At 39.2% G+C, this 25,411-nt stretch overlaps 1 protein-coding gene across 2 annotated transcripts; it reads right to left on the minus strand.

The window, feature by feature from the left end:
• Positions 1–1,224: 1,224 nt before the first annotated feature.
• On the minus strand, positions 1,225–21,031 carry LOC137496904 (protease inhibitors-like). Of its 2 annotated transcripts, none has more exons than XM_068231100.1 (4): positions 20,874–21,031; positions 11,143–11,253; positions 4,296–4,471; positions 1,225–1,360 (listed from the first exon to the last, which is right to left on the minus strand). In XM_068231100.1, exons 1-3 carry the CDS (start codon positions 20,950–20,952, stop codon positions 4,335–4,337), a joined length of 327 nt encoding a protein of 108 aa, XP_068087201.1. In that variant the 5' UTR covers positions 20,953–21,031; the 3' UTR covers positions 1,225–1,360; positions 4,296–4,334. The 2 variants fall into 2 exon arrangements, with proteins under 2 accessions (XP_068087201.1, XP_068087202.1); XM_068231101.1 differs by having other exon boundaries at positions 1,225–1,376.
• Between the last annotated feature and the right edge of the window lie 4,380 nt (positions 21,032–25,411).

The raw sequence follows: 25,411 nt of genomic DNA on the forward strand, positions 1-25,411 counted from the left end.
TTACAGTCGTTAAAATTGGTACTGGGAATTTTCTTTAAAAATAAATGAACACATTTTTTGGAAAATCTACTTAAGGAGGTGAAATAATAAAAAAAGTCAGGCGAATTTTTAAAATGAGCATCTTCTTCTTCTACCGCTTTTCCCACACCTGTGGGGTTGCGGGTGGGAACTGTGTCGCACATGTGGATTTGATCCTGTTTTACGGCAGGATACCCTTCCTGACGCTAACCCCGTGTGTAGGGATGTAATTACTATTGCGTGTTCCTGGTGTGGTTGGTAATGCGGTGTGCTGAGTAAACATGAAGAGGAAAGTGTTAGGACAAACACAAACAACCTGGACAAGTTTAAGGAAGTCCAGGAATTATGAAAATTCTAGGTGTGACACTTTTTGTGCTGGTGAAGGTAGTTGTTTATAATTTATAATGTGGGTTTTATTTGAATATTGGTGTAAAGGTTGACAATATCCAGAGAGGCCAGTCTTGCACCTTTGGGAACACTAATATACGTTACAGCTTAAGTAAATTCTATATTATTTTTTATTGTTCTGTCATTTTCCATTTTATAGGGCATTCTTAAATTGATATTATTAAATTGTGTAACAGATTCTTCTTTCACTTATAAGCTGGGACATTCCTGGAATTTACAATGATAGGGATTCCGGATTTACGAGTTTTATGTTGCGATCGCATTATTGGTGGTTGTGGGTTAATATTAATTATATATTTTGTCTCTTTTACTGTAATAATGTAGGCCTTTTTCAATCTGTCATTTATCTATTTCTGGAAGGAGTGAGTTGAGTCGATTTTATTTCTGTAATGCTATTTTACGTAAAAAATGAAGAGATTCTCTAGATAATCATGATCACAGTTACATTTCCTTTATCATCGTAACTATACTGCAATTAAGGTGTCTTAATTTTTCTTTTATTAACTGAATACTTTGAAATGCTACCCGAATCAGCCGGGAATGAACCCGCAAACTTGAGCTCACAAGGCCAGCATTCTACAGTCTGAGACACTTATCCAGGCAGGCAATGGACCTTGACTTTCATCTTCTGAGGACAAGTGGGTTTACCTTTCTCTAACTTCGGAAAATTTTGTTGTCTACACAAATGGCAATAATCGTGGGATAGGTTTGGTGCTACCAGGATTTTTAAAATCATTTAATAAAATATACTTTAGGTACTCACAATGAGGAATTCCTTTTTAAAACAGAACCAATATGAAAGATATTAATGTGCATAAATTTATTATTTTTACATTACAGAGTTTCAAAGGTGTATAATTTCGACAAAGTTCAAGTGATGATCGATATGATGTTTCAGCTGCAGATTCGACAGTAGATTGGTCTCCCGTGACACCTGGAAAAAATTAATTCTTAAAAGATAATTATACATGTTATACCAATACTTCAACTCACAAAATATTACAGAATCAGCCTACATTATAACAACAGTAAGAAAATTTAAGAATAGAAATAATATTGGCAAAGTTTCGAACAATATTTATTTTACAACTCAAAGTGGGTAACAATGTATTAGATTACCTGAATAGGTGGAAAATATCGCATCTGGAAATGTAAAAGTCCTACACAAAAATTCACCGCATACCTTCTTGTGTTATAGTTCGTTAAAACAGGGACAGGGACAGGGACACTGGGCAATGTCGGAATCATGACGTCAAGTTTTGACGAAAATACGCACCGTGTGATAAGTATTGAAATATTGCTGACAACATATTTCTTGATTCTAAACGAATGTACACAGTTACAATATCACACATAGGTCGTAAATCACTTTGCACCACTGGGGCAGTTGTGCTTGGCTGGGGCTCCAGGAAGGTCGTCCGTTCTTCGTAAGACTTTTGATGCTCGACGTTGGGTTACGAAAGGGACCGGGTTGCGTAATAAGCGGACGGGGCCCTTAATTGAGGTAAAGCTCCAGTATTTGTCCGGTGTCGAAATGGAAAATCACGGAAAACCATTTTCAAGGCTGGTGATGTTGGAATTCGAACCTACAATCTTACTAATACGCAGCCCATATATCGCAGCCAACTTACACGGTGAAATACAATTTGAATTAGTCCGGTTACTTGGCTGAACGATCGGTGAACTAGGGCTTCGAGTTCGATTTCTGGCCGGGCCTGGGATTTTAACTGCATTGGTGATCTTAGACTTCTTCGGCTCAGTTATTCCATAACATTAACAACCAGGTATTTGTTTATTTGAAGTATGCAGAAATATTGAAACTTCTCGTGCGCTGGTATTAATAGGTACCACCACAGCTATTTACGTGCGGTGAATGTCCTCAACAAAACGAGATCGTCAAGAGAAAGAAGAATGACTACAAATCTGCAATTCAGTCTATTAAATTCCTGGAATTCGTCTTCAGTCATTCAAAGGAATATTTCCTATTAGAGAGAGAGAATGTCCAGGTTAATGTTTATAGAAACTCGGTTCATTCGCTGTGAGTATTTGGAAGAACGTTCGGCCAGAATAACATTTCTAGTGGTTCATTAGCCAATTTTCATTCAATAAAAGTGAAGTAAACTCGTGTACACGTCCCGATGTTGTGAAGCTCTCCTCAGGCACACCCCGCCCCCAGTGGAGGTGAGCTGCATGTAACATTTTAACCACAAATCATCCCTCCAGCCATTTTTAAATTTCTGGCAGTGTCGGGAATCATACCTGTGTCACCGAGGGTGGCAGCTAATAGTGCTAATCGGAGGCGCACATTTCGTTCAATGAATAGTGTATTTTGTATTTAACTATAGTTTTATGTGAATGTAGGTAATTCCGTTGTCTTTATTTGATACTTAACCAGTTTTCTCCTCTCCTCATAAGCTCGTTTACAGTAAAGGATACCATTCAAATCGGATTTCCTAATCAAAGGGCACAACCTGAGATATTTTGACTCTAAATTGTAATTTTCTGTAATTATGAATACGGTATATTTAATTGGAAATGTATCTTCCAGACACCCAACAGGTATTTCCTACTAGCAAAACGTACCGCTGTTGAAGGGCAAATAATTTGCGGTGTCTCTGACTCAGGTCTGCACCCATCGCTAACGTGTAAGGAGTCATTTTTAAGTCGCAGTTAAAGAAATGAATTTAGTTAGGTGTTTTTTCCTTTTACAATTTGCTTTACGTCGCACCGACACAGATGGGTCACCAAATATAATTCTCGTCCTTTGAGATATGTATTGCCGGTAAGTATTTCTCCGACAAGATCGTCACATTCCCGTTTTTGTAGGCGAAACGACGATGCGTGTCTGGAATGTATTCACTACTGCATATTTCTGTGGTTTTTGGTGGTATGGTGTGTTGTATTTTGACAAAGTGAAGTTTAGTATATTAAGTACGCTACCTCTATACCACGGGGCCGGCTTAAGGTAGTCTACATCCTGGCTTACAGTAACATACACCTAAGCGCTTATTTAGGCCTTTGCTGGCGAGACCTAGTGTTTACAGTGCACTGTGTCTTCTGGTATGGACTAGAATAATTTTGTTACCTTCATTGATCTGTCTCAGTCTTATCATTGGCTTTGAAAATATAAAAGTGACTGAGGTATGAGTGATGCTAGTAATGCCATTCCTTATGCAGTCAGTCCCTGTTATATATTGTGTGAAAAATGTTGAACATGGGGTTTGTGCATGCGTTTCATTGGGTTTGGCAGAGTGATGTGTGAGCAACTTCTGGCTCAGTGAGGAAATGAACAGGAAACTCACTCCTTATTTCCCTAGTACGCCCCTTCAGTGATGCCTAGGCCGTCTATGACAGCTAATGGTGGAGATGTTGAGGATCAAACCAGCGTTCGGGCCGAGGACTGAACATACACAAGTGGACTGTTCAAACAGTAAGCCTGTCACAAAGAGAACATATTTTCTCAAAAATACTTATGATAGTGATTCTGGAAAGTAATCCGGCTCCTTCACTAAATGGCCACCGTAATTTCCTTCGGCTCAGAGGGTCCTGGGCCAACTTCCTGCGGAGTCGACGATTTTTTCACTTCTGGTTAATTTATCAGGCTGAGGGATTGACTTTTCGTGTTTGTCTAAATATGCATCCCTTCGTATACAACAAACAAGTCACCAAGATTCTATACACCACAGGAGCATGTAATAGTGGAATATCTCCCTCCAATTATGGTTCGCATCAGGATGTATATCTGTTTGTAAAACAGGGCCAAGTTCACACCAGGGTGGGCGACAGAAAAGAAAAGAAAGAAGGGGTTACACTGAAGGGAAATGAGAATGGTAACCGGGGTTATGATACCTTGATACACAATGACTTACCTGGATGCAACCATTACTTCGGGAAGCATGATTGATATGTTACTGTTTTGGCAGACATAACTTCAGTGTGCATGCTGCCTGCGATTTCTTGCCACTTGCAGGACATGTACACGTGTTGCAGCCATCGGAATGAGTAAATGATTCATATGGATTACATGAATCAACGCTTTCGGCATCTGGAATATGTATTAAGGAGTCAACATTTAGTAAATGATAGTAGGAATACTAGAAACAACAAAATAAGCAATTTCCAAACAACTTGAATACACTCACGATTTTGTACTATCATTAGTATTATTTGACTGTAGAGCGTATATCCTTATTTTCAAAGGATGGCAGTGTATTTCCTGTATATCTACACAAAGATCAAATATTCCCTAATTCATAGGCAGCGACTATGTGAGTTTTCCGGGGCTCAGACACACTACGGCAGATTTAGTGATTGGGTTTTTCTGCACCATAATGTATTTTCTTGCCAGTAGCATGCACAGTTCAGCACTTCACACTTCTGCGATATCTAACAAACCCTTATGTTTAGCATAATTTCAACAAAGGAGAAATAATATTCCCAATCAGTTACGAACTAAGGAGACAAAGAAATGATTTTCCTATTCAACACTGTAAATATTTGAAAATTTAGTTATGCAAATGTAACATTCTATTAAGTAAAAAGTTCCAGTTCGTATCGGACCAGATATTTTTCTTAAAATCTTCAAGTATCACTGTTTATTATATAGCAGAGTGTAAAACTTGTACTACAGAAGGGCACATATTTTAACTGTCGTAACAGTGGCAACGTTATGTGATTGATTTCCCATAAACCAAATATATTTTAATGTACCTTTTAAAATACCCATACCGTAATTTTAAATATTCAATTGTAATTTACTTTTAGTTATTTATTTCATTAGAGAGGCGCTCACTGGAGCTATAAACCGTGCGTCTATTCCCTAATTCAGTGTTTATATTAAATGATCGTCTCATCACGCGACTTTTTTATATTGTTTCGGAATATATTTTCAATTTCCTTTTTGTAATATGTAGGTAGAGTCAGTCCGAACAAATAACCCAGCAGTATGAAATTTTGCCATTACCCCAAGGCTTCAGCATTCAGAGAGCTGGTCGTCTCTGTACCTTCCTGTAATGGTCATAGGAATGCGCTGCAGTTCTCATGTAGGAAATTCATCAGTTAGTCTTTTTCTCACACTTCCGCAAAATAGCAGTGGGTCTTTCAAGCTCAGCCCAATCATTGACGTGTCTAATCTATCCAACAGGCTGATAATTCAATAAATAATAAAGTTAGGGTTTCCATGAAATTTTGAATATGGCAGCATCAAGTGGAAGGATTTCAATATATGAAATAGAGGAAATGGCTGGCATATTGAGAATCATTGTGTTCATTTTTTGGGAAATTGTGTTAAACGACAGATATATTAAGTATGTACTATTTGCCACAAATTTTCATATCAACGTGTGTTTTGAACGCTGAATGTTACGGTAATTTTCAGTTGGTATTTTTCAATTTGTTATGGAGTCAGGGATTCTAAACAATGTTTTCATAGTATTGATATTATGCCAATTTTTGAAATTGTAAAATAATTATTTTGTGAAAGTGAATCGCTAAAAAGGTGTCGATAATGGTTTTTTTTATTGAGTCTACCAGACCCAGCCTGACAGTTCACGTTACGTTTTCCACCCGACCGCTCTAGGTATGAAGCGGAATTTCATATGCCCAATTGACACAGCGGACTCAATATTAGTCTGGTGCGATATTTCGTTCAAGGATATTTACTGACCGTGACAGTACAACAAGAGGCTGAGTGAGGCTGTTGTATGACAGGAGTGTGGGGGCATCGAGACCAGGCAAGTCAGGCGACGTTGACCTCAGTAGGACATGTACCGGTATGGCAAGTGGGACGTAAATCCATTATACCGAATGTGTTTCGGTAATAATTATCTGTTGATTGCTCTTTAGTTTGGGAAACATTCTTGTTTTGCCACTTATTAACCACCATAAATGAGTTGAATTAAAAGTATTCTTCGTTCTCTGACAGATTTTTGTTCATCAATTCCTGTACGATACTGACTATCCTAATCGAATATGGTAGGCATTACTGTGTTGCTGATATGAGAACATAAATATCAAGCCGTTCTGTGCAAATATCATGACTGGTATTCCGCACCGAGCTGTATCAATACTGAGGTTACGAACTTTCCTCACAGCCTATGTTGGATGAAGTCGAAAACAACAAAAAACACACCCAATGATCCATACCTTCCCCCTATCCTACCCTTCCACATTTCGGTACACTTCTTCCCTGCATCGTGTTCGCCTGACATGCTTGATCTCACTGCCTCCGCACAACTGTCATACAGCAGGCTCACTCAGCCACAACTGGAAATACTAACTATTTCTCTTACTGTACTGCCAACGTCAATAAATATACTTGAACGGAATATCGCACTAAAATAGTATGAGGTCACTGTATCGATTGGACATATATGAGATTATACTTTAAACAAAATTTCATTTTCACTCAGAACCAAAATGACGTTTTTCGTTGACACCGAATATCACCTGATGTACCTATCGAGCATTATTTGTTTGGGTTTGACTATCTACTCATTTAAAAAACGAAATTAAAAATATCTTCAGAAACACCGGACAACAAGACCTGACGTCTGATAGGTGACACATTCAATAAATATTCTGTGAAGGATCATACTTTACCTGCAAAATAATTCTAAAGTATAAACTCATACTCCTCTATGCCATGATACCCAATCTAACATACAGAGTCAAAATATAAGCAAATATGTTCCACTTACTAACTCTTTTCCTGAACAAAGATACCGACATATTCATTAAAGGAAAATACCACGATCCACAATATTTGATAATGAGTTACCTTCACCAATGTCTATTAAAAACACAACTAAAAATATTATTTAATAACTATAAATGTATTTAACAGTAGCATATGTTAAAATAGAAGCATTTCACCAATCCATGTTTTATATTAACTAACAGTTCAATTAATCAGGAGTTATGTGAATTTGGAAGGCACTGACAGGTACTCGTATTTCTAACATCTACCAAAAGAGTGAAAATCAATATCAGAGCATCTTTTGCGCTTCCACCTTGCTCAACCACTGGTAATTTCTCTACTGATCCTGCAGAAAAGAATTTCGTAGAAGTTGAGATGGATACCAGCACGAAGCGTGCATGTTGTAATATAATTTCGTGTCAATATTTCTAGCTGAGTGTAGGCTACGTAAGGCAGACCCTCCCATGAGGGTGAGCGGCATCTGCCATGTGTAGATAACTGCATGTTATTGCGGTGGACGATAGTGTTATGTGTGGTGTGTGAGTTGCAGGGATGATGGTGACAGCAAAAACCGCAGCCTCCGAGCCAATGGAAATAACCAATGAAGGTTACAATCACCGACTCGGCCTGGAATCGAGCCCGGGACCCTCTGAACTGAAGGTCAGTATGCTGAACATTCAGCCAACCAGTCGGACGAGCATTTGGTATAAACTTACAACACGAGAAAAACAAATTTTGTTACAGATTACAGATAAGTATAACGCACAAGAGCATTTTATTTTAATGGGTAACCACTTTCTCGTAGGAGTGGCTTATTGTTTCAGTATCAAATAAGGCTCTAACTGGGCAGTGGCTACATTAAAATGAAACTATTGTGGACTGAACCAGGTAAGCGAACAGCAATATCCCCGTACCTTACCATAAGTTAGTTCACTGTCACAGATTGATTGAGCATTGATACATAATACCACTTTTCTAAGTCTATAATATACAGAAATTCTATCTCATGCAGAAGATTACACTTAAATATACCTACAAGTCATAGCTCATATTAACCCTCCAGAATGTGCTTTTTTATACCAGTTTCTACAATAGATGTCCATTCAGATGATTAGACGATATTTGGAACTTAAATGTCAAGCCGTTAAAAAAATCATGAATGGGTGGTTTAGTTTTGAGTGAAATTGAGTAAATATTAGTCCTAACAAGACTTAAATTACCGGTGAAACCTATTAAACAAATATTAAGCAGTTATGTGTTGGCGGTCATCTTACAGATTGTACAGTAACAATAGTCACTGTATCGGACACTACTAATGGAATAAATTAGACATTATTATGGTGTAAATTATTATAATTGTAAACACCTGTTCATTATCTCGTTTCATAATAAATCAGGTCAAGACACTTAATGTATATGGTAGGCTTGCCGATGACGAAGCCTTGTGATGCGTCACCGAATAGGGACCCATGCATACATCCTGACCAGCACAGATATTAAAGCATATCTTGAGGAACATGATGATGGTGATGTTAACGAAGATGATTTTTCTTTAAAAGGACCTAATATCTAGATCATATGCCCTCTTGAGGAAGATGTTCAGTTACGTTTGCAGAGTACGATTACGAGTTATCATATCTGAAGAATCACCTTGTGCTCAGTGGCCTAAAATGGAACATACTCGATAGCTTCTGCAGTACGTATTCAGAAGTTAATCTGTAGAAAGACATAATATCACCTTGTGCTCAGTGATCCGAACTGAAACATTGTCAGTAGATGCTCCAGTATGCTTTCAGAAGTAATTCTGTTGGAAAACACATCAGCTTCTATCTGACAATCTGAAACTCAATGCTGCAGTTATCTTGAAGTAGGAACTTACCACCTTCTGCGTTTTAACCTGAACCAGAGTGTGCTCAGCTGCTGCTACCACTTTCTGTCTGATAACCTGAACAAAGTTGTGCTGGGTTTCTGCTGAAGTGTACATTCAGGAGAAAAACTGTTGAAATACCACTGAATTCTGCTCGTTGAACTGAGCTGCTACTGTAAAGCGCTTCTCCTTCACGGGTTCTATTCCCGTCAGGCTGAAAGGACAACTTTCTACAACTTGCTCTCCACTTCACCGATCTTCAGTGTCAGATGGGTGGACTGCGAATAGCACACACTCCCGTAGACAATCCATTGCTTCTTTATCCTTGGGGTCGCTGTCCAACGAAAGCCAAGTTCAAGTGCTCGTATTCGTCAGCTCAGGCCATATGTCCATACCAGCACAGTCTCACCTCTCTCGTCTTGGCCGGTATTGAAGTTATCTTGAGGACATTCTTGACCTCCTAATTGCTTAAGTGTTACGGTTGTGTAACACACAGCTATCACCGAGGAAGTTGTTCGTGCAGTTGCGGGTACGCACCTGTGAGCTTGAATTCGGGAGATAGTTGGTTCGAACTCCACTGTCGACAGCACTGAAGAGGGTTTCCCGAAGTTTCCCATTTTCACACCAGACAAATGCTGGGGCTGTACCTTTCTAAGGCCACGTCCACTTCCTTTCTAATCCTAGTCATTTCCTATTCGACCATCGCCATGAGATATATCTCTGTCGGCGACGTAAAGCCAATTGTAGAAAAAACACGCCTATCACCTTAGCATCCTTATTTTCATCACATAAAGGGTCTGATCATGCCTCTTCATCACAGGCCAACATTCCGCCGTATGGAGTAGTACTGGGTGAATGACCCTGCGGTAACCTTGGGTTTTAGGTTCGAATCTTCTGGTAACCGAATACACCTCTGACCGCATGCCACATTAATTCTTGCTAGAACATCCAATAGCGAGTCAACATCAGTTGTCATGCGAAAACCCAGGTTTCGAAAACTGGAAAACACCAGAGGGGTACTTCTGTTGGAAAAACACTTCACCTTATACTTGGTTTTTAACAAAGACAGCAGTTTATATACATTTCACTGATCTTGACTGGGAACACTAATAGCCTACCCGGTTAACACATAACTTTCAATATTTTCCCTATCAAATTTCAGTGAGGAATTACTCTCTTTGATATCGAACTAGAACTTCATCTGCCAATCTTACCAAATAACATATATCCGTTTCCAAGGAAATAAGTCGACTTTAGAGCATTGGAAGAAACACGAAGAAAACCGTACATCTCCACAGACAGCCTAACGTGCATAGACTTTATACTGGACAATCAAAAGTTACATAAATATAAGTCATTATTTTATTAGGCGTACAAATCTTGTTCATGTGAAAATCCTGTTTAACGGTATAATTTGAACCGTGTCAAGACAGAAATACGCGTATGGATGGATACTTCCTTCACATTCTAACGCTTGTCTCCTTTGAAGCACTTTCCAATAACGACCACTCACATCTTTGTGTGAATGAAAACGAACCTCCACTCTGAGACAGTGTAACAGGTGCTACAAATCTGTGTTTGAAGGTTGGAGACGTTTGACAAGTCAATACTAATTTTGACCCCACGTGTCACTGACATTCATTTCTGCACCGAGACTTCAGTTTTCACATGTGACCACTGTTCAGCTTTCCTTATATACATCTTGGAGCACAGCTAGTAGCACACTAACTTCTTCATGTGTTGGTAATTAACCACAAACGTACACAGATGTCATTAGTCGGTGGCAAAGACACGTGTTTTCAAACGTGTGTACTATACTCACTGTGCTCCTATATATTTGGAATGTACAACTTATGAAACAACCATCGTACATAATTTTATATTTCAGATGAACACAAGTCCTATTTTCAAATTCTGGTTTACTGCGCCAGGTACCTTTGCTTCTGTAGTCATTGCTTTATATAAGTACACAAATAATTCAAATCATCATTTAAAATCCTGATCAGATACTATCAACCACGCTTTACGTCACTAAACCACATTTAATTACTATTGTCTATATGTGTTTATAATTTTGGACCCCATTCTAAAAACTGAGTTGAATAACAATATTCAGAAGGCCAAATCTTATTGGCAGGGAATATACACTTACCTCGTTTAGTTCTTACGCACATCTTTCTCGTGCACACGTATCCTTTTCCATCTTTTGTACAAGTGCAGGTATTACAATCCACAGTCTTCACTGTGCCGGACTCACAGGGGCCTGGAATCAAATATGAACAATGATTTGTTAACTGAATTGTTTCTGATAGTTCAGAAAATAATCAAGGTTATATTAACCTCCCTCTCAACATCGAATGTCCCCATCCTAGGAAAGTTCATGAAATACTAGATAAATGTTGGTTCATGTCTTTTAAAGAAAGCAAATTCAGTTGTAAACAATGTTTATTGTACTGTAACTTGGATTTCTTGGATTTCTGCACGAGACCCGGCCACACAAGTAACAGGGTAGGCTGCATATTCTCCCAGCCTACTGGCAGAACCAAACTTCCCTCTGTAGCGTAATTCAGATACATGCAACTCAGTAAGCTGAGTGGTGCAGGAGCTTCGGAGAAGTAGATTTTCAGTTCAGACTCCCCGCCTTTTCGAGAATTTCCCTACTCTATCTGTACATCTGGATGATCTTATCAATATGTATTCAATAAGTAACATTTAAAAAATACCTTATACAAACCTAAATGTCTGCGTCCTAATCAGTGCCTCCCAGCACTGACAACACCCAATGATGCTTAACTTAATATCTGGACATCAGAGGTAAAGTGACATTTCACTAACTTTACAGGAGGGCAGAAAGAACCTGCTGAAGCCCATATCTTGCTACCTTTAAGGTAGGTTGAATGGACAGTTCTGACCATGGTATTAGACAATAGGATAAGGAGTACGGTGAACGGCGTAAGGTTGAACTGTTGTATGATCACTTACATTCTTTTTTATCACTGGGTTCTCCTTGGACAAACGGTAGTATCAATACTGCACTCTCAGATGCCGTTAATTAATATATAACATCACGCGCCCACGCGGTTACACAAACCGCAATGCCATATACTATTGACTACTTGGCTCACCAAATATATCGAGTCATAAATTAAAATTTGTCAGAATTTTATCTAAAATATGGCGAAGTCGCTAGTAGGTACCTTCGAAATTCTGTCGCTAAATGACGTCAAAGGGACTGCAGAGCTCAGAAAATAATGATGATGATGATGATGATGTTTTGTGATAGTAGTTCTTTTTCCAGCCAAGAAATTGTGGAAATGGCCAATGCAAATCAATAAGTGTTCAAAACAATGAAGGAAAAGTGGTGATTACTGTTTTAACAATGACTGCAACTGGTCAGCCATTCTCTATTAATACTAATCAGAGGGAAAACATGGATGATGTCCCACATTTCGAAAAGTGAAGGTACCGGACAAAGTAAGACAAGGGCCACGAAGGGTGCGAAAATGAAAGACTCCCTAGACCTTGGAAACGTCGGGGTCGTAAAAGAACAAGAGTTGACCACGGAAAGTCGATTAAGGTAAATGAAAGCAAGGAGCCCGCCAAAAGTGGGTCGAAACAATGCTTGGACTCAATTAAGGGCCCCACAGTCACCAACCCAAGCACTATCAATCAATCAATCAATCAATCAATCAATCAATCAATCAATCAATCAATCAATCAATCAATCAATCAATCAATCAATCAATCAATCAATCAATCAATCAATCAATCAATCAATCAATCAATCAATCAATCAATCAATCAATCAATCAATCAATCAATCAATCAATCAATCAATCAATCAATCAATCAATCGATCGATCGATCAATCAATCAATCAATCAATCAATCAATCAATCAATCAATCAATCAATCAATCAATCAATCAATCAATCAATAAATAAATAAATAAATAAATAAATAAATAAATAAATAAATAAATAAATAAATCAATCACCACTGATATGAATTTAGGGCAGTCACCATGGTGGCAGGTTGCTTATCAGTTGTTTATCTAGCCACTTCTAAATAATTTAAGAGCTCCTGGGGCCCCTTTTAGTGATCTCTTACAACAGGCAGGGGAGACTGTGGTGTTATTCTCCCACCCCAACCCACAGGGGAAAATAATGGTTGATGAATGAAAGAGATAGATGTACAATTATTATTATTATTATTATTATTATTATTATTATTATTATTATTACTATTATTATTATTATTATTAAAATATTTTGCTGTGGTCTTAAAGTTAATATAACATTTTTTTTCCCTTTGACACAAATTTATAATAATGGCGTGCATGAGTCACCACGCACCTCTTCCCTCCTGCGGTCATTGCAGGCACCTGCTGTCCGGTGGTGCAAATATTGAGACTCATTAGAATTGTAACTTGGCTGCTAGTTTGTAGTCGTAAGTTTTGATACTATTTGCTACTAATTCTAGCCCGTAAATTTTGAGACTCGTGAGTTTTGAGGCGTAATCCTTGGGAGAAAGGAGACGAGCTGCTCGTTAAAGTGGAATGTTTCGACCTATCAGTGGAGAGATAGCGTGGAATGAGGTTAGTAGACGAATAAGTTTAAGTGGCGTTTTTAAAAGTAGGAAAGATCACGATTTGAAGATAAAGTTGAAATTCAAGGGAAAAAATTGAGGGAAATAATCGTTTATAGGAAGGGAAGTTATTGGAGAATTGTTTCTCTCCCGATGTTGAAAGAACTGCTGTCTAATTCCTTATTTTCTCTGACTTCATTAATAAAATCTTGGCAGAGAAATGGGTCTCCGTTGGGAGATCTCTGGCTGAGTTTTAATGAATTTTGCTGCAAACGTGCGTCACCAGAGATCTTTCTCATGCCGACATCGTACGAGCTGGAGCACCCATGGAATTATTTTTACCCTGAAAAATTCGACTACCTCTGCAGGAGTGTCCGAGGACATGTTCGGCTCGCCAGGTGCAGGTATTTTGATTTGACTCCTATAGGCGACCTGCATATCGTGATGAGGTTAAAATGATGATAAAGACCTGCCAGCAGTAGATTGTAGGCTGTCTGTCCCACCCTAACTGGTTAGTATGCTAGACTTTGGCCCCCACCGGGCGAGTTGGCCGTGCGCGTAGAGGCGCGCGGCTGTGAGCTTGCATCCGGGAGATAGTAGGTTCGAATCCCACTATCGGCAGCCCTGAAGATGGTTTTCCGTGGTTTCCCATTTTCACACCAGGCAAATGCTGGGGCTGTACCTTAATGAAGGCCACGGCCGCTTCCTTCCAACTCCTAGTCCTTTCCTATCCCATCGTCGCCATAAGACCTATCTGTGTCGGTGCGACGTAAAGCCCCTAGCAAAAAAAAAGACTTTGGCCCAAGGGCTCCCGTGTTTGATTCCCGGGTGGGTCGGGGGTTTTAACATTCTTTAATCAATTTCTTTTAGCTCAGGGGTTGGGTATTTGTGTCGTCTACGGCATTATAATTCATCATAGGTTGGGTCCAGTCCTGAGATACGCGCAGGTCGCTCATATGGTGTCAACTCGAAAGACCTGCAGCAGCCCCTCTACGAACTTAAAAGGTGGAAACGCATTTAACGGTAAAATTATTAGGACGGGATCCTTGTCTTATAGAAAAGAATTTATCGGACCGCAGTCTCCCAAATGATGAGAACGACTACTCTAAAATTCATTACTACCGACTGAGTTGGATACACAGCAGGTGTCGTGAAGCTGTAAGCTTACGTTTTGGAGACGGTGGGTTCAATGTCTACCATCAGCCCTAAACATGTTTATTGTGATTGATTTCTCATCTGATAACAGGCAAATACTAATATAGTCATGCTACAACTTTCCCAGTTCTACCCCTTTCCAAACGTAGTTTCAGCGAAAACTTGTATGTTTTCGCGCAGAATTAGACCACAACTGAAGCTTTCTACAACAAATTATTACCTATCTTAGACTTAAAAGAAACCTGCGATATAAACAAGAACAACTACTCTTTCAAGCCCTATTTTCAATATGTATACCAGCTCAATAAAAAGAATGAGTCCATGGTATTGTAAAATGTTTTCGTAGATACATTTTCTCAGAAAGAATTCAGCCTTTAGATGTAATGTTTGTTGAGAGTACATACAGAGTTTGTATCTACATGGGAGGTGAATTACACTTTGATAATAATTAAAATTAAGTCTGATAAAATATTACGTGGGAGGAACACGCAACACTATCGATTCAGTTTTTTGAACTGACTATACATTCTCCATGAATGGGCTCAACTCATTTCCCTGGTTAGTCGAACCGTAAAGGGAATGAACTGTGTTGTGGCTTTCATTTACAATATGCGTGAATGAATCAAATAATGCTTTTGATTTTACGTGCTACTAACTACGTTTACGGTGTTCTGAGACGACGAGGAGCCGGAATGTTATATGGCGAAAGTTCTTTAAGGTGCAAATAGATCTACCGACAAGTTAGCAGTTAGACAGAGCAGTGTCCTTCTTTGCTGCAATTGTAAGGACCAGAAACCCCAAGCTCAGAAATCTGTCTACGCAGCACGTATTAATGGCAATTAATATGTCACCGCTGCACATCAGGCGACAGGTAGCTGACCTGAGATTCGTCCACGGCACCTTCATATACGACCGGAATGAGCCGAGATCGAATTCCCGAATTTGCGCTCAGAATAGCTCTGCTACCTGAGCTGTTCATCCCGGGTGAAATTTATAAATATTTATTTATTTATTTATTTATTTATTTATTTATTTATTTATTTATTTATTTATTTATTTATTTATTTATTTATTTATTTATTTATTTATTCAAGAAGCACAAGCTTCAGCTACACTGCGCAAATTTCACTTGCACTGCCATCAGACTATTTAACAAACGTAAACTTTCATAATAAAATATAACAAACATAACAAAATATAACAAGATCAGGTACACAGCCTACTAATAACAACTATCCAAATTGAAAAACATGAGAAAGTCCATGTTCATAGCCAAGTCGTCGTGGGTCAAGATGACGGTGTAATCCCTTCACATCAACTTGTCTTTAAGAGACTGTTTACACCCCTCTCGAACATGATTTTATTTGATGCTATATCAAGCTCTTGTCTCCTATTAATATTGTTAAAGAGTGTTGGGAGGCGGATTAGGAAAGATCGTTGAAGTATTGAGTGCTGAGTGTGGGGAATGTGGAGAAGGTCTTTGGTTCTGGTGGAGCGGGAAGGAACACGCAGAGAGAAGAGTGAGACAAGATGTTCCGAGCGGCAATGCCCATTTAAGATCCCGTGGAAGAATCTCAGGTCAGCTACCTGTCGCCTGATGTGCAGCGGTGACATATTAATTGCCATTAATACCTGCTGCGTAGACAGATTTCTGAGCTTGGGGTTTCTGTTCCTTACAATTGCAGCAAAGAAGGACACTGCTCTGTCTAACTGCTTAGTATTGGAGGGGGAGGCTGTTGTCCAAATCGGAGAGCAGTAGTTTAGGAGAGGTTGAATGATCGTAAGGAAGAAGTGACGAAGAGCAAAGGGGTCAGAAATTTCTGTGAAGCGATAGAGAATGCCTAGTAATTTCATAGCCTTGGTTGTATATGTTTCTATGTGGGTCTTAAATTGTAATTTTGTATCGAATATTACACATAGGTCACGCTGTTGCGTAACTACGGTGATGGGCTTGTCGAGTAGGTAATATGATGTCGGTAGATTAAGGCCACGGTGAAGTCAATTCCTTGTCCTATCCCTTTCCTAACCCATCCTGGACTTAAAACATGTCTGTGCCGTTGCGATTTAAAGATAGAAAAGTAATGCAAAAGCTGTTTTCGCTTTTGCTTTTAAATATCTATTTTACGGGGTGCATTTCATTTCAAACTGATGGAGATTGATGATGAAGTTCTCACAGCTATACTTATTTCAATATTCTCTTACTCATGAACTACACTGAATTTTAGTTCGATAGTCAAAGTGTGGGAACTGACTAACTCTACATGTATTCACTTTTCAAATACAGTAATACAATATATTGTTTAAATACCTCTAGATGGTAACATTGCATCTGATACGAAAACCAGAATATCACTTTCACGACATCAAGCAACCATAACGTTCATAAATGAAATGAATACAAACACACCGAGTGAGTTGGCTAGGTGGTTTGTGCTACGAAACTGTTTGCTTGCATTCGAAACGTGGTGGGTTCGAACCCCACTGTCGGCAATCTGGAAGATGGCTCTTCGGGGTTTCTATTTGAAAATGTGGAAAATGCTGGGGCTGTACCTTAATTAATACCACGGTCGCTTCCTTTCTCATCCTATCCCTGCCGTATCCCTTTGTCACCAACATCCCAGTTATTGGTGCGACGTAGAACAAATTCGAAAAAAAAAAAAAAAAAGAGTAATCACAAGCCCTTTTAATTACGATTAAAAACACCCATGGAGCAAGGGTCCCGAAGGGCCTTGGCCTACCATGCGTCTACTGCTCACCCCGAATGCTTGTAGATTACGAGGTGTCGCGTGGTCGGTACGAGGAACCCTTTCGGCCGTTAATCCCGGATAACTAGACAGGGACCGTTACCTCATCGTTAGATAGTTACTCAGTTGTAATCATGTAGCCTGAATAAACCTCAGAGCAGCCCTCAGATCTCGGTAGGAATCCCAGACCTGCTCGGAAACTGAACCCGGTACCTCCGAGTAAGAAACAGTTTCGCTACCCCTGCAACACGGGCCTGGCTTTCTATAAGACTACCTCATATAAAGAATTTAGTAACTTCACAATACAAGTAACTTGTACTAAGTGTAACGTTAGTAAGTATAGGACAGGGACTATAACATACATACATACTGCACATATATTTTTGTAATAGATGGTTATGGCTTTCACTTAGCAGTCATCAAAGCCCTGTGGATTAACTAAAAGCTTCCAGAATCCTCATTTTGCAACTAACTCTCTGGCTTCGATTACTTCTACCTTTGAATCATTGAGCAGTAGTTCCTGCTTTTCCTACCCTCCGTGGTTGAGTCCACTACTTGCTCCATTAACCTCACATAACTGTACCAATGAAGTCAACGTCACCCTTCCTATACAAGTGAGCCTTTTTCTTCTCATTCAAGGTAATTTCCTGTCATCGCTCCCAGCTTTTAATACCCGCAATAATTCTTTCCAATTTCATATCCGTTATTTCTAGATGTGAGTAAAAAATTCTGAGTCCATCTTTCGCTACCGTACAGAAACTAAGATTAATTTCGCCTGGGAGCTCACTTCTTTCCGCTAGTCGAAATTGCAAACTTGCTGGACGAGCTTTGTCACACGTTAATTCGATTTCAGTTACTACACAGTACTTCCATTCTTGAAGAATACACATCGTATGATCAATCTGTTGAAGTTTTGTTTGCCTTACTCGACGTTCAATCAATCCCCGTAGGTATCTTCCCTAATGACGCCCGGCTCCATGGCTAAATGGTTAGCGTGCTGGCCTTAGGTCACAGGGGTCCCGGGTTCGATTCCCGGCAGAGTCGGGAATTTTAACCGAAAATTGGTTAATTTCACTGACACAGGGACTGGGTGTATGTGTCGTCTTCATCATCATTTCATCCTCATCACGACACGCCGGTCGCCTACGAGTGTCAAATCGAAAGACCTGCATCTGGCGAGCCGAACTTGTCCTTGGACACTCCCGGCAATAAAATCCATACGCCATTTCATTAACTAATGACATCACTTCAGCCTTAGAAATGTTAATAATAATAATAATAATAATGTTATTTGCTTTACGTCCCACTAACTACTTTTACGGTCTTCGGAGACGCCGAGGTGCCGGAATTTAGTCCCGCAGGAGTTCTTTTACGTGCCAGTAAATCTACCGACACGGGGCTGTCGTATTTGAGCACCTTGAAATACCACCGGACTGAGCCAGGATCGAACCTGCCAGGTTGGGGTTAGAAGGCCAGCGCCTTAACCGTCTGAGCCACTCAGCCCGGCCCTTAGAAATGTACTCGCTGCATTCCCCTTTCAAGACATCAGTAAAAAATGTACCGTTTCCGTACAGGCCATGAAGGCCCGTGGAGGAGTGAAAGGTTAAAAGCTTTCACTATTAGGAACTTCGGCTCTAACGAGAATTGTAGAGGTCTACGTCTCAGCACTGTTGTTCCCAGGTATCAACCTGGTGCTCATTTCTGGTGCAGGCTGAGTGAAACGTCCTGACAGAGAACGGAACGTCCTTTCGAATGAACCCAGCAAGTCCACACCACCTCGGTCAAGCAGGTCCTTTTCAAGACTATAATTGTTTTAATATTCGTTCTGACTTACACTTCATTAAAATTCTTCACTGCTATCAAATTTGTTTCAGTTCGTGTTCTAATTTTATTATTTCTTCTCTAAACTGATACTATTTCAGCTAGTTTTAGGTTATATACTGCGTCATATTTGTGATAGAACTAATTTTAAGAGAACATTCATTTCTCTCTTTAATGGCACAGCCAGCGTTTGATAATCTCGCAGTTTTACCTCTTAAATCAGCATCACTATCTTAATTAGTTATAAAATTTCAATGGAAATCTTGCACTGTCTATTCACGTCATTTCGTGCCTTTGTATTTCTATGGGTTACAAATGAATACGGATTTAACTAATGATTAAAAAAATGTCATTCACCCCCACGTATTGGCACAAGGAGCGTATTTTCTCCAATCTGTCTCTACAGCTCCACTAGGCAGGAGGGTTAATCACTAATGGGAATATCATTCAATTGACGGTACATGGAAAATACGAACAGAGTACAAGAAATTAAATGAGTTATTGGTACCACTGCAGGATGCTCTGTCAGCTGTTTCGACATGTGAAATCGTTACAGGAGAAATCTCTCAGTAAGGGCCTATGACAGAGTGTTGGCTTCGAAATCCCAAGATTGTGAGTCAAACTCGTGAGACGTAGTCAGATTTTTAGACGGTAGTAAAAATACCCTCTCAACACTCCAGTGTCATACGATGTCACGATAAAAAAATATATGCTGACACATGTTGACCCTAAAAAATTAATTAAAGCTCAGCTATAGATCACCCAATAGAAATCCATTTCTCTGTCATCTGATAGCGTAAAATGGAACGTCAAAACTGATACGCAGGCAGCTTGGATTGCGTCAAATGAAAATACCTGCACATGATAGCATAATAGCAGTGGTCATACAGGGAAAATATAATAAACAGCAGGTTATGGATAGTTGAAGAAATCGGATGCATTGAGAAAAACCAGCAGAGTCCATCTTGACCACAGTAATAACAACACGGACCTTTCTATTTCTAAATTCAATACTACTGTACATGTACGTCTAAAATGTTAAACCATGTAGCCATTCAGGATGCCTTAGATCTCCCTTCAGGCTGTAACGTAGATCACTGGGCAGCCAATTCTCTGCTCTTTGATCATGGACATTAATGGGAAATTAAACTCCAAGTAATACCCGAAAACTTAACAACGATGAACCATCATAGTCGTAATCTTCTGTCTTTTGACTTAAAATACTGTTTGTTAGCATAATATAATATGGTCTTATGTATTATGCAACGCAAAAGTCCAAACTGCATTTCATTTGTTACAAAATCCAAGAGATAAACCAACGAAGTCCAAACACTGTTCATTTAAATACTCATTTAGGCGGATAAATTGGAATATAATGTTTTTGTAGTACCAGAGAAAAAGAACAAGTACTCGACAAGATTTTAAAAAGTATTAAGACTGGAAAAGGTTTGAAAGTATTTCCCTTCTTCTGTAACATATCTAGTTTTGAACTCTGTTGGATTTTCCTGTGCACACTTCAAATATCGGGTATTCCTTATTTGGCCGAAATAAAGCAAACAATGAAATGAAGTCATACCTTCTGGGTAGGCTGTTTGGCAAGCCACGAATGCAAAGAGCAGACAGAAGGCAAATGCGGCTAATACGATCTTCTGCATGGTGATAGTGCTGTAGGAACGGCTACTTTAGCGTAATCTGAAGCGTCTGCGACGGTTTAGGCAACTCCCCGTCATCTTATAAGAGTCTCCTTTCCCCTCCGCCCTGTTTCCCCTACCACGATCGTGTCCTTCACTGGTGAAGGAAATTAAACATGATTCTTCTTAGAACCGTGGCTTCGGTGGAGATGTTAAGTAAGCTAAGTGGACAAACACTCTGTTTGACTGAGGGGAAACCCGCAACAAAAGCACCTTTAATGTTACGTCGGGATTGGTGGCCAAGGGGACCTTACTCTCTTCTTTCTTTTAGCAGACAAATTTTCAGTGCTCGATACATAGATAGATAGATGATTACTGCGTTCCCCCTGGAAAACCGCTTTGGGTCAATGTCGAGGGATAAATACTGACCCGCAGCAAATAAATCATGTAGAATTCTTTGAAATTACTCGCACAACATTGAACGTTAGATGACAGATACCGGCCAAGGTTCTAAGCTGAAATATTTCACATAGCGGTTTTTGCATGCCAAATGTTTTTTTTTTTTTTTTACTGACAGAATTAGGGACACTTGTGCTTGTCTTACATACATAATAATCTCTCTGTGGTTGGGGGCGGTAGAATAACAACCACGGTATCCCCTGTCTGTCGTAAGTGGCTACTAAAAGGGCCCCCAGGGGATCTTAACTTGGGCGAGTGGATTGGCGACCAAGAGTGTATTAGCTGAGTCTTGACATTGCTTGCACTTACTTGTGCCAGACTCCTCACTTTCATCTATCCTATCCGACCTCTCTTGGTCAACTCTTGTACTTTTCCGACCCTAAACTTTTTAGAGCGTTTGAATCATAGGGATTCTTTCATTTTTACAACCTTCATGGCCCTTGTCTTTCTTTGGCTGACACCTTCATTTTTGAAGTGTAGGATCCCTTCTATTTTTTTCCTCTGATTAGTGTTATATTGTACTTCCTCTTAAAATAATCACATAAAACATGAATCAAAGTACACAAGAACCTCGTTTATCCGGAGTAAGTAATTGTAATTTGACCTTATGAAGGGGAAAGGAGAAAGTGACCGGGGACTACAGTACGAATAGTGCACAGATTTTATTGAATTTGGTCAAACTTCTAGAACTTGAATTGCCATTTGTGATCATGCATTATCATGGTGAAATTATACTATCATCCTACACATGGCGTATACCGTCCACCCTTGTCGGAGGGTCTGCATTACAAGGGCTGCACCAGACTAGAAAGAGCCACATGAAATTATTATGGTGATGTTGTAGTCGTTTCTTTGCAATGTGTTTCCACAGTGACTTCAACACTGACGTGTAGTATTTGTTCCAAGCACATGGAACAACTTTCGTCTCGTTACACAGCCTGAAGACTGCGGCACACCGTAAGCTTCCTGCTGTTCATCACATGTTTCTGAGCCTGTATGCTATACACTGCTCCTTCCAAATCAACTCCATGTTTTGGTATACAAAACGCAAGTAGTGCCTACAATAAACAACATTATTACCAACCAGACGATATTATGGTACTCTTACATCCATAGGTAAATTGTTTGTATGAACTCTGTTCTTTTAAAATACACCTTAAGTATGTCATTTACAGTTTATTATGCAGAATCTCAAGACAGCTAATTCTGTTGCCAAAAGTACAGTTTTTAATGTTTGGAAAGACCTGTTCTCGAATATGGATCTGGGTAGGTTTGATGAATTTCCAGAAAAAGTTCAAAGAAGATCGGTGCGTGAGAATAGAAGGAATACCATCAATTGTGAAAGTCTTGAATCTATAATAACTAGACCTTGCCTGTGTGGTCTTTATAACAGCTATACGGGAAGGGCTGCCTGGAGCACCATTAGGAATATGTTGGAACCTCTCTCGTGCTTGTCGAGAAATTATCACAAGCATAAAATTAGGACCAGAAACCAGCATACGGATGTGGGCAAGTTCTCCTTCATAAACAGGACCATAAGGGATTTCAATAAATTACCTGCAGCAGTCTTGATAGATTCCCTTCCGGTAGGTATCAAAAAGTTTAATAAGATCATTAGTGCTAGTGAAAAGTGAAAAGTAAAAGTTCGTAAATTACGGACACTGAATTTGTGATTTCCTACTCATTTTTTCAATGTTTGACTGTTTTTCACCTGTTTCTGTTATACAAAGGCTGTGATATAAAATGATATTATATAATATTTTAACTGTGTGGCCATGGAGTTACGTGCCTTGAACTCCAGAGAGACCACTGACATATTCGATAGAGTGTATACAGTTTTATTTCAACTTAATTATCAGTAGTATTGTTATTATATTGATATCAACTTATTTTACCGTTAAGGTTTTATATTAATAATAATAATAATAATAATAATAATAATAATAATAATAATAATAATAATAATGTTATTGGTTTACGTCCCACTAACTACTTTTACGCCAAGGTGCCGGAATTTAGTCCCGCGGGAATTCAATTGACGTATTTGAACACCTTCAAATAGCACCGGACTGAGCCAGGATCGAACCTGCCAATTTGGGTCAGAAGGCCAACGCCTCAACCGTCTGAGACACTCAGACCGGAATTAATTTTATTATTATTATTATTATTATTATTATTATTATTATTATTAAAGGCGCTAAAAGAAAAGGGGCAACAAGACTTAAAAACTTTTGCATTTGCAGATGATGTGGTAATTTGGGGTAACTCAGAGAAAGATGTAGAAGACAGACTGCAGGGGTGGAGTGAGGAGTTTGAGAGATATGGATTAAACATCAACAAGGCTAAAACAGTGGTGCTGAAGGTACAGAAGGGTGACAATCAGCCAGAAATCATGCTAAATGGCACTAAGCTGGACAGTGTCACAGAATTTAAGTACTTGGGTAGTATAATGTCCAAGGATAACTTAGCTAAATATGAAGTAAACAGTCGAATCAGCAAAGCAATACATTTTTACCTCCAAGTAAGACAGCTACTATGGGATAAACAAGTACCACTCAAAACCAAGATGACACTGTATAAATCATACTACACCCCTATCCTCACGTACAGCCTGAAAACCGCTACATTAACAAGAAAGAACAACTCGAAATTCCAAGCAGCAGAAACGAAGTACCTATGCACAATGATCCAGAAGACCAGGAGGAATAAAATCAGGATTGAAAAAGTCAGAGAAGACGTAGGACTAGAAGACTCCTTACTCCAGAAGATCCAAAAGGCAAGTCTGAAGTGGCTTGGTCATGTGAAAAGAATGAGTGCCAACAGGTCTGCAAGAAAGGAGTATGAAAGAAAAATCAGGGGAAAGAGACCAGTGGGCAGACCTAGAGAAAAATGGACAGACTTAGTGAAGAAGGATGTAGACGAGAGAGGTCAGGATTGGGAGCGGATTGTAAACGAAGAATGGTTCATGGACAGAACAAAATGGAAGGGGCACGTACACTACACTTGGGAAACTGGAGTTGGTCAACGAAGATGATGATGATGATGATGATGATTATTATTATTATTATTATTATTATTATTATTATTATTATTGATACGTCATTATTACAATTGATATGTATTACCATTATATATATATTTCTCCGTATCGGTCTGCTAAGGGTCACGTTAATTCAGCTGTCTTCTCTGGGCTTGATCTTTGCCCAGTACTCCTTCATTCTTTGCCGGTGTTGCTCATTTCTTTCCTCCATCCACGTCTTTCCTGTCTTCATCTTCATCTTTGGCCTTTCGTGAAAACCCTGGAGTTCTTTTAGCTTCCTCCTGAGTGGGGTGCATTCTTGTATATCTCCATAAGTGATCCTCATCTTCTGTAGGTCCGTTTACACCTTCTTGAACCAAGTTGTCTGGGACTTGTTATCTTTAAAATAAGTAAAGATGTGGTTCGATAATCATTTGGGTTTCATTCTTATCAAGTGGCCATAAAATGCAATTGTACTTCTCCGCATGACATCAGAGATCTTCTGGACATGAGTATACAGCTCACGGTTAAGCCGACATCTATATTCATCTTTGTCATAATATTATTATTATTATTATTGTTATTACGGAAGTAAGGTGGTTTAATTTGATTCTAAATTTACTAATTGGTTTTATTTAACGTTTTCTTATATTAATCGTTAGCAAAAATATCATTCGATACATCTTTAATATAAGTTTCATATAGGGGGTCATCACTATTAATAATTTTGCCATCCACAATCAGCACAATGTAGTTTATTCATTTCGTTGTGTATTTTTTGAATTGTGCATTTTATGCTGCCGCCGGTTGTAAGCCACTTGTAGCAGATATAAATACTTATTTACATAACGAGCATGAATGTGGCGAGGAAGATTGCTGGTACAGATAATAGAACAATAGCCCGAGGTTATTCACAATGACGTTTAATTTAGAAATGAACACTTTGGATGAGGCTGTGCGTATGACCTGGCTTCGTTGGTTGGGCCATGCGAGGCGAAGGAAGGC

This window comes from Anabrus simplex, chromosome 1 (assembly GCF_040414725.1).
Source record: "Anabrus simplex isolate iqAnaSimp1 chromosome 1, ASM4041472v1, whole genome shotgun sequence".
Classification (NCBI taxonomy): domain Eukaryota; kingdom Metazoa; phylum Arthropoda; class Insecta; order Orthoptera; family Tettigoniidae; genus Anabrus; species Anabrus simplex.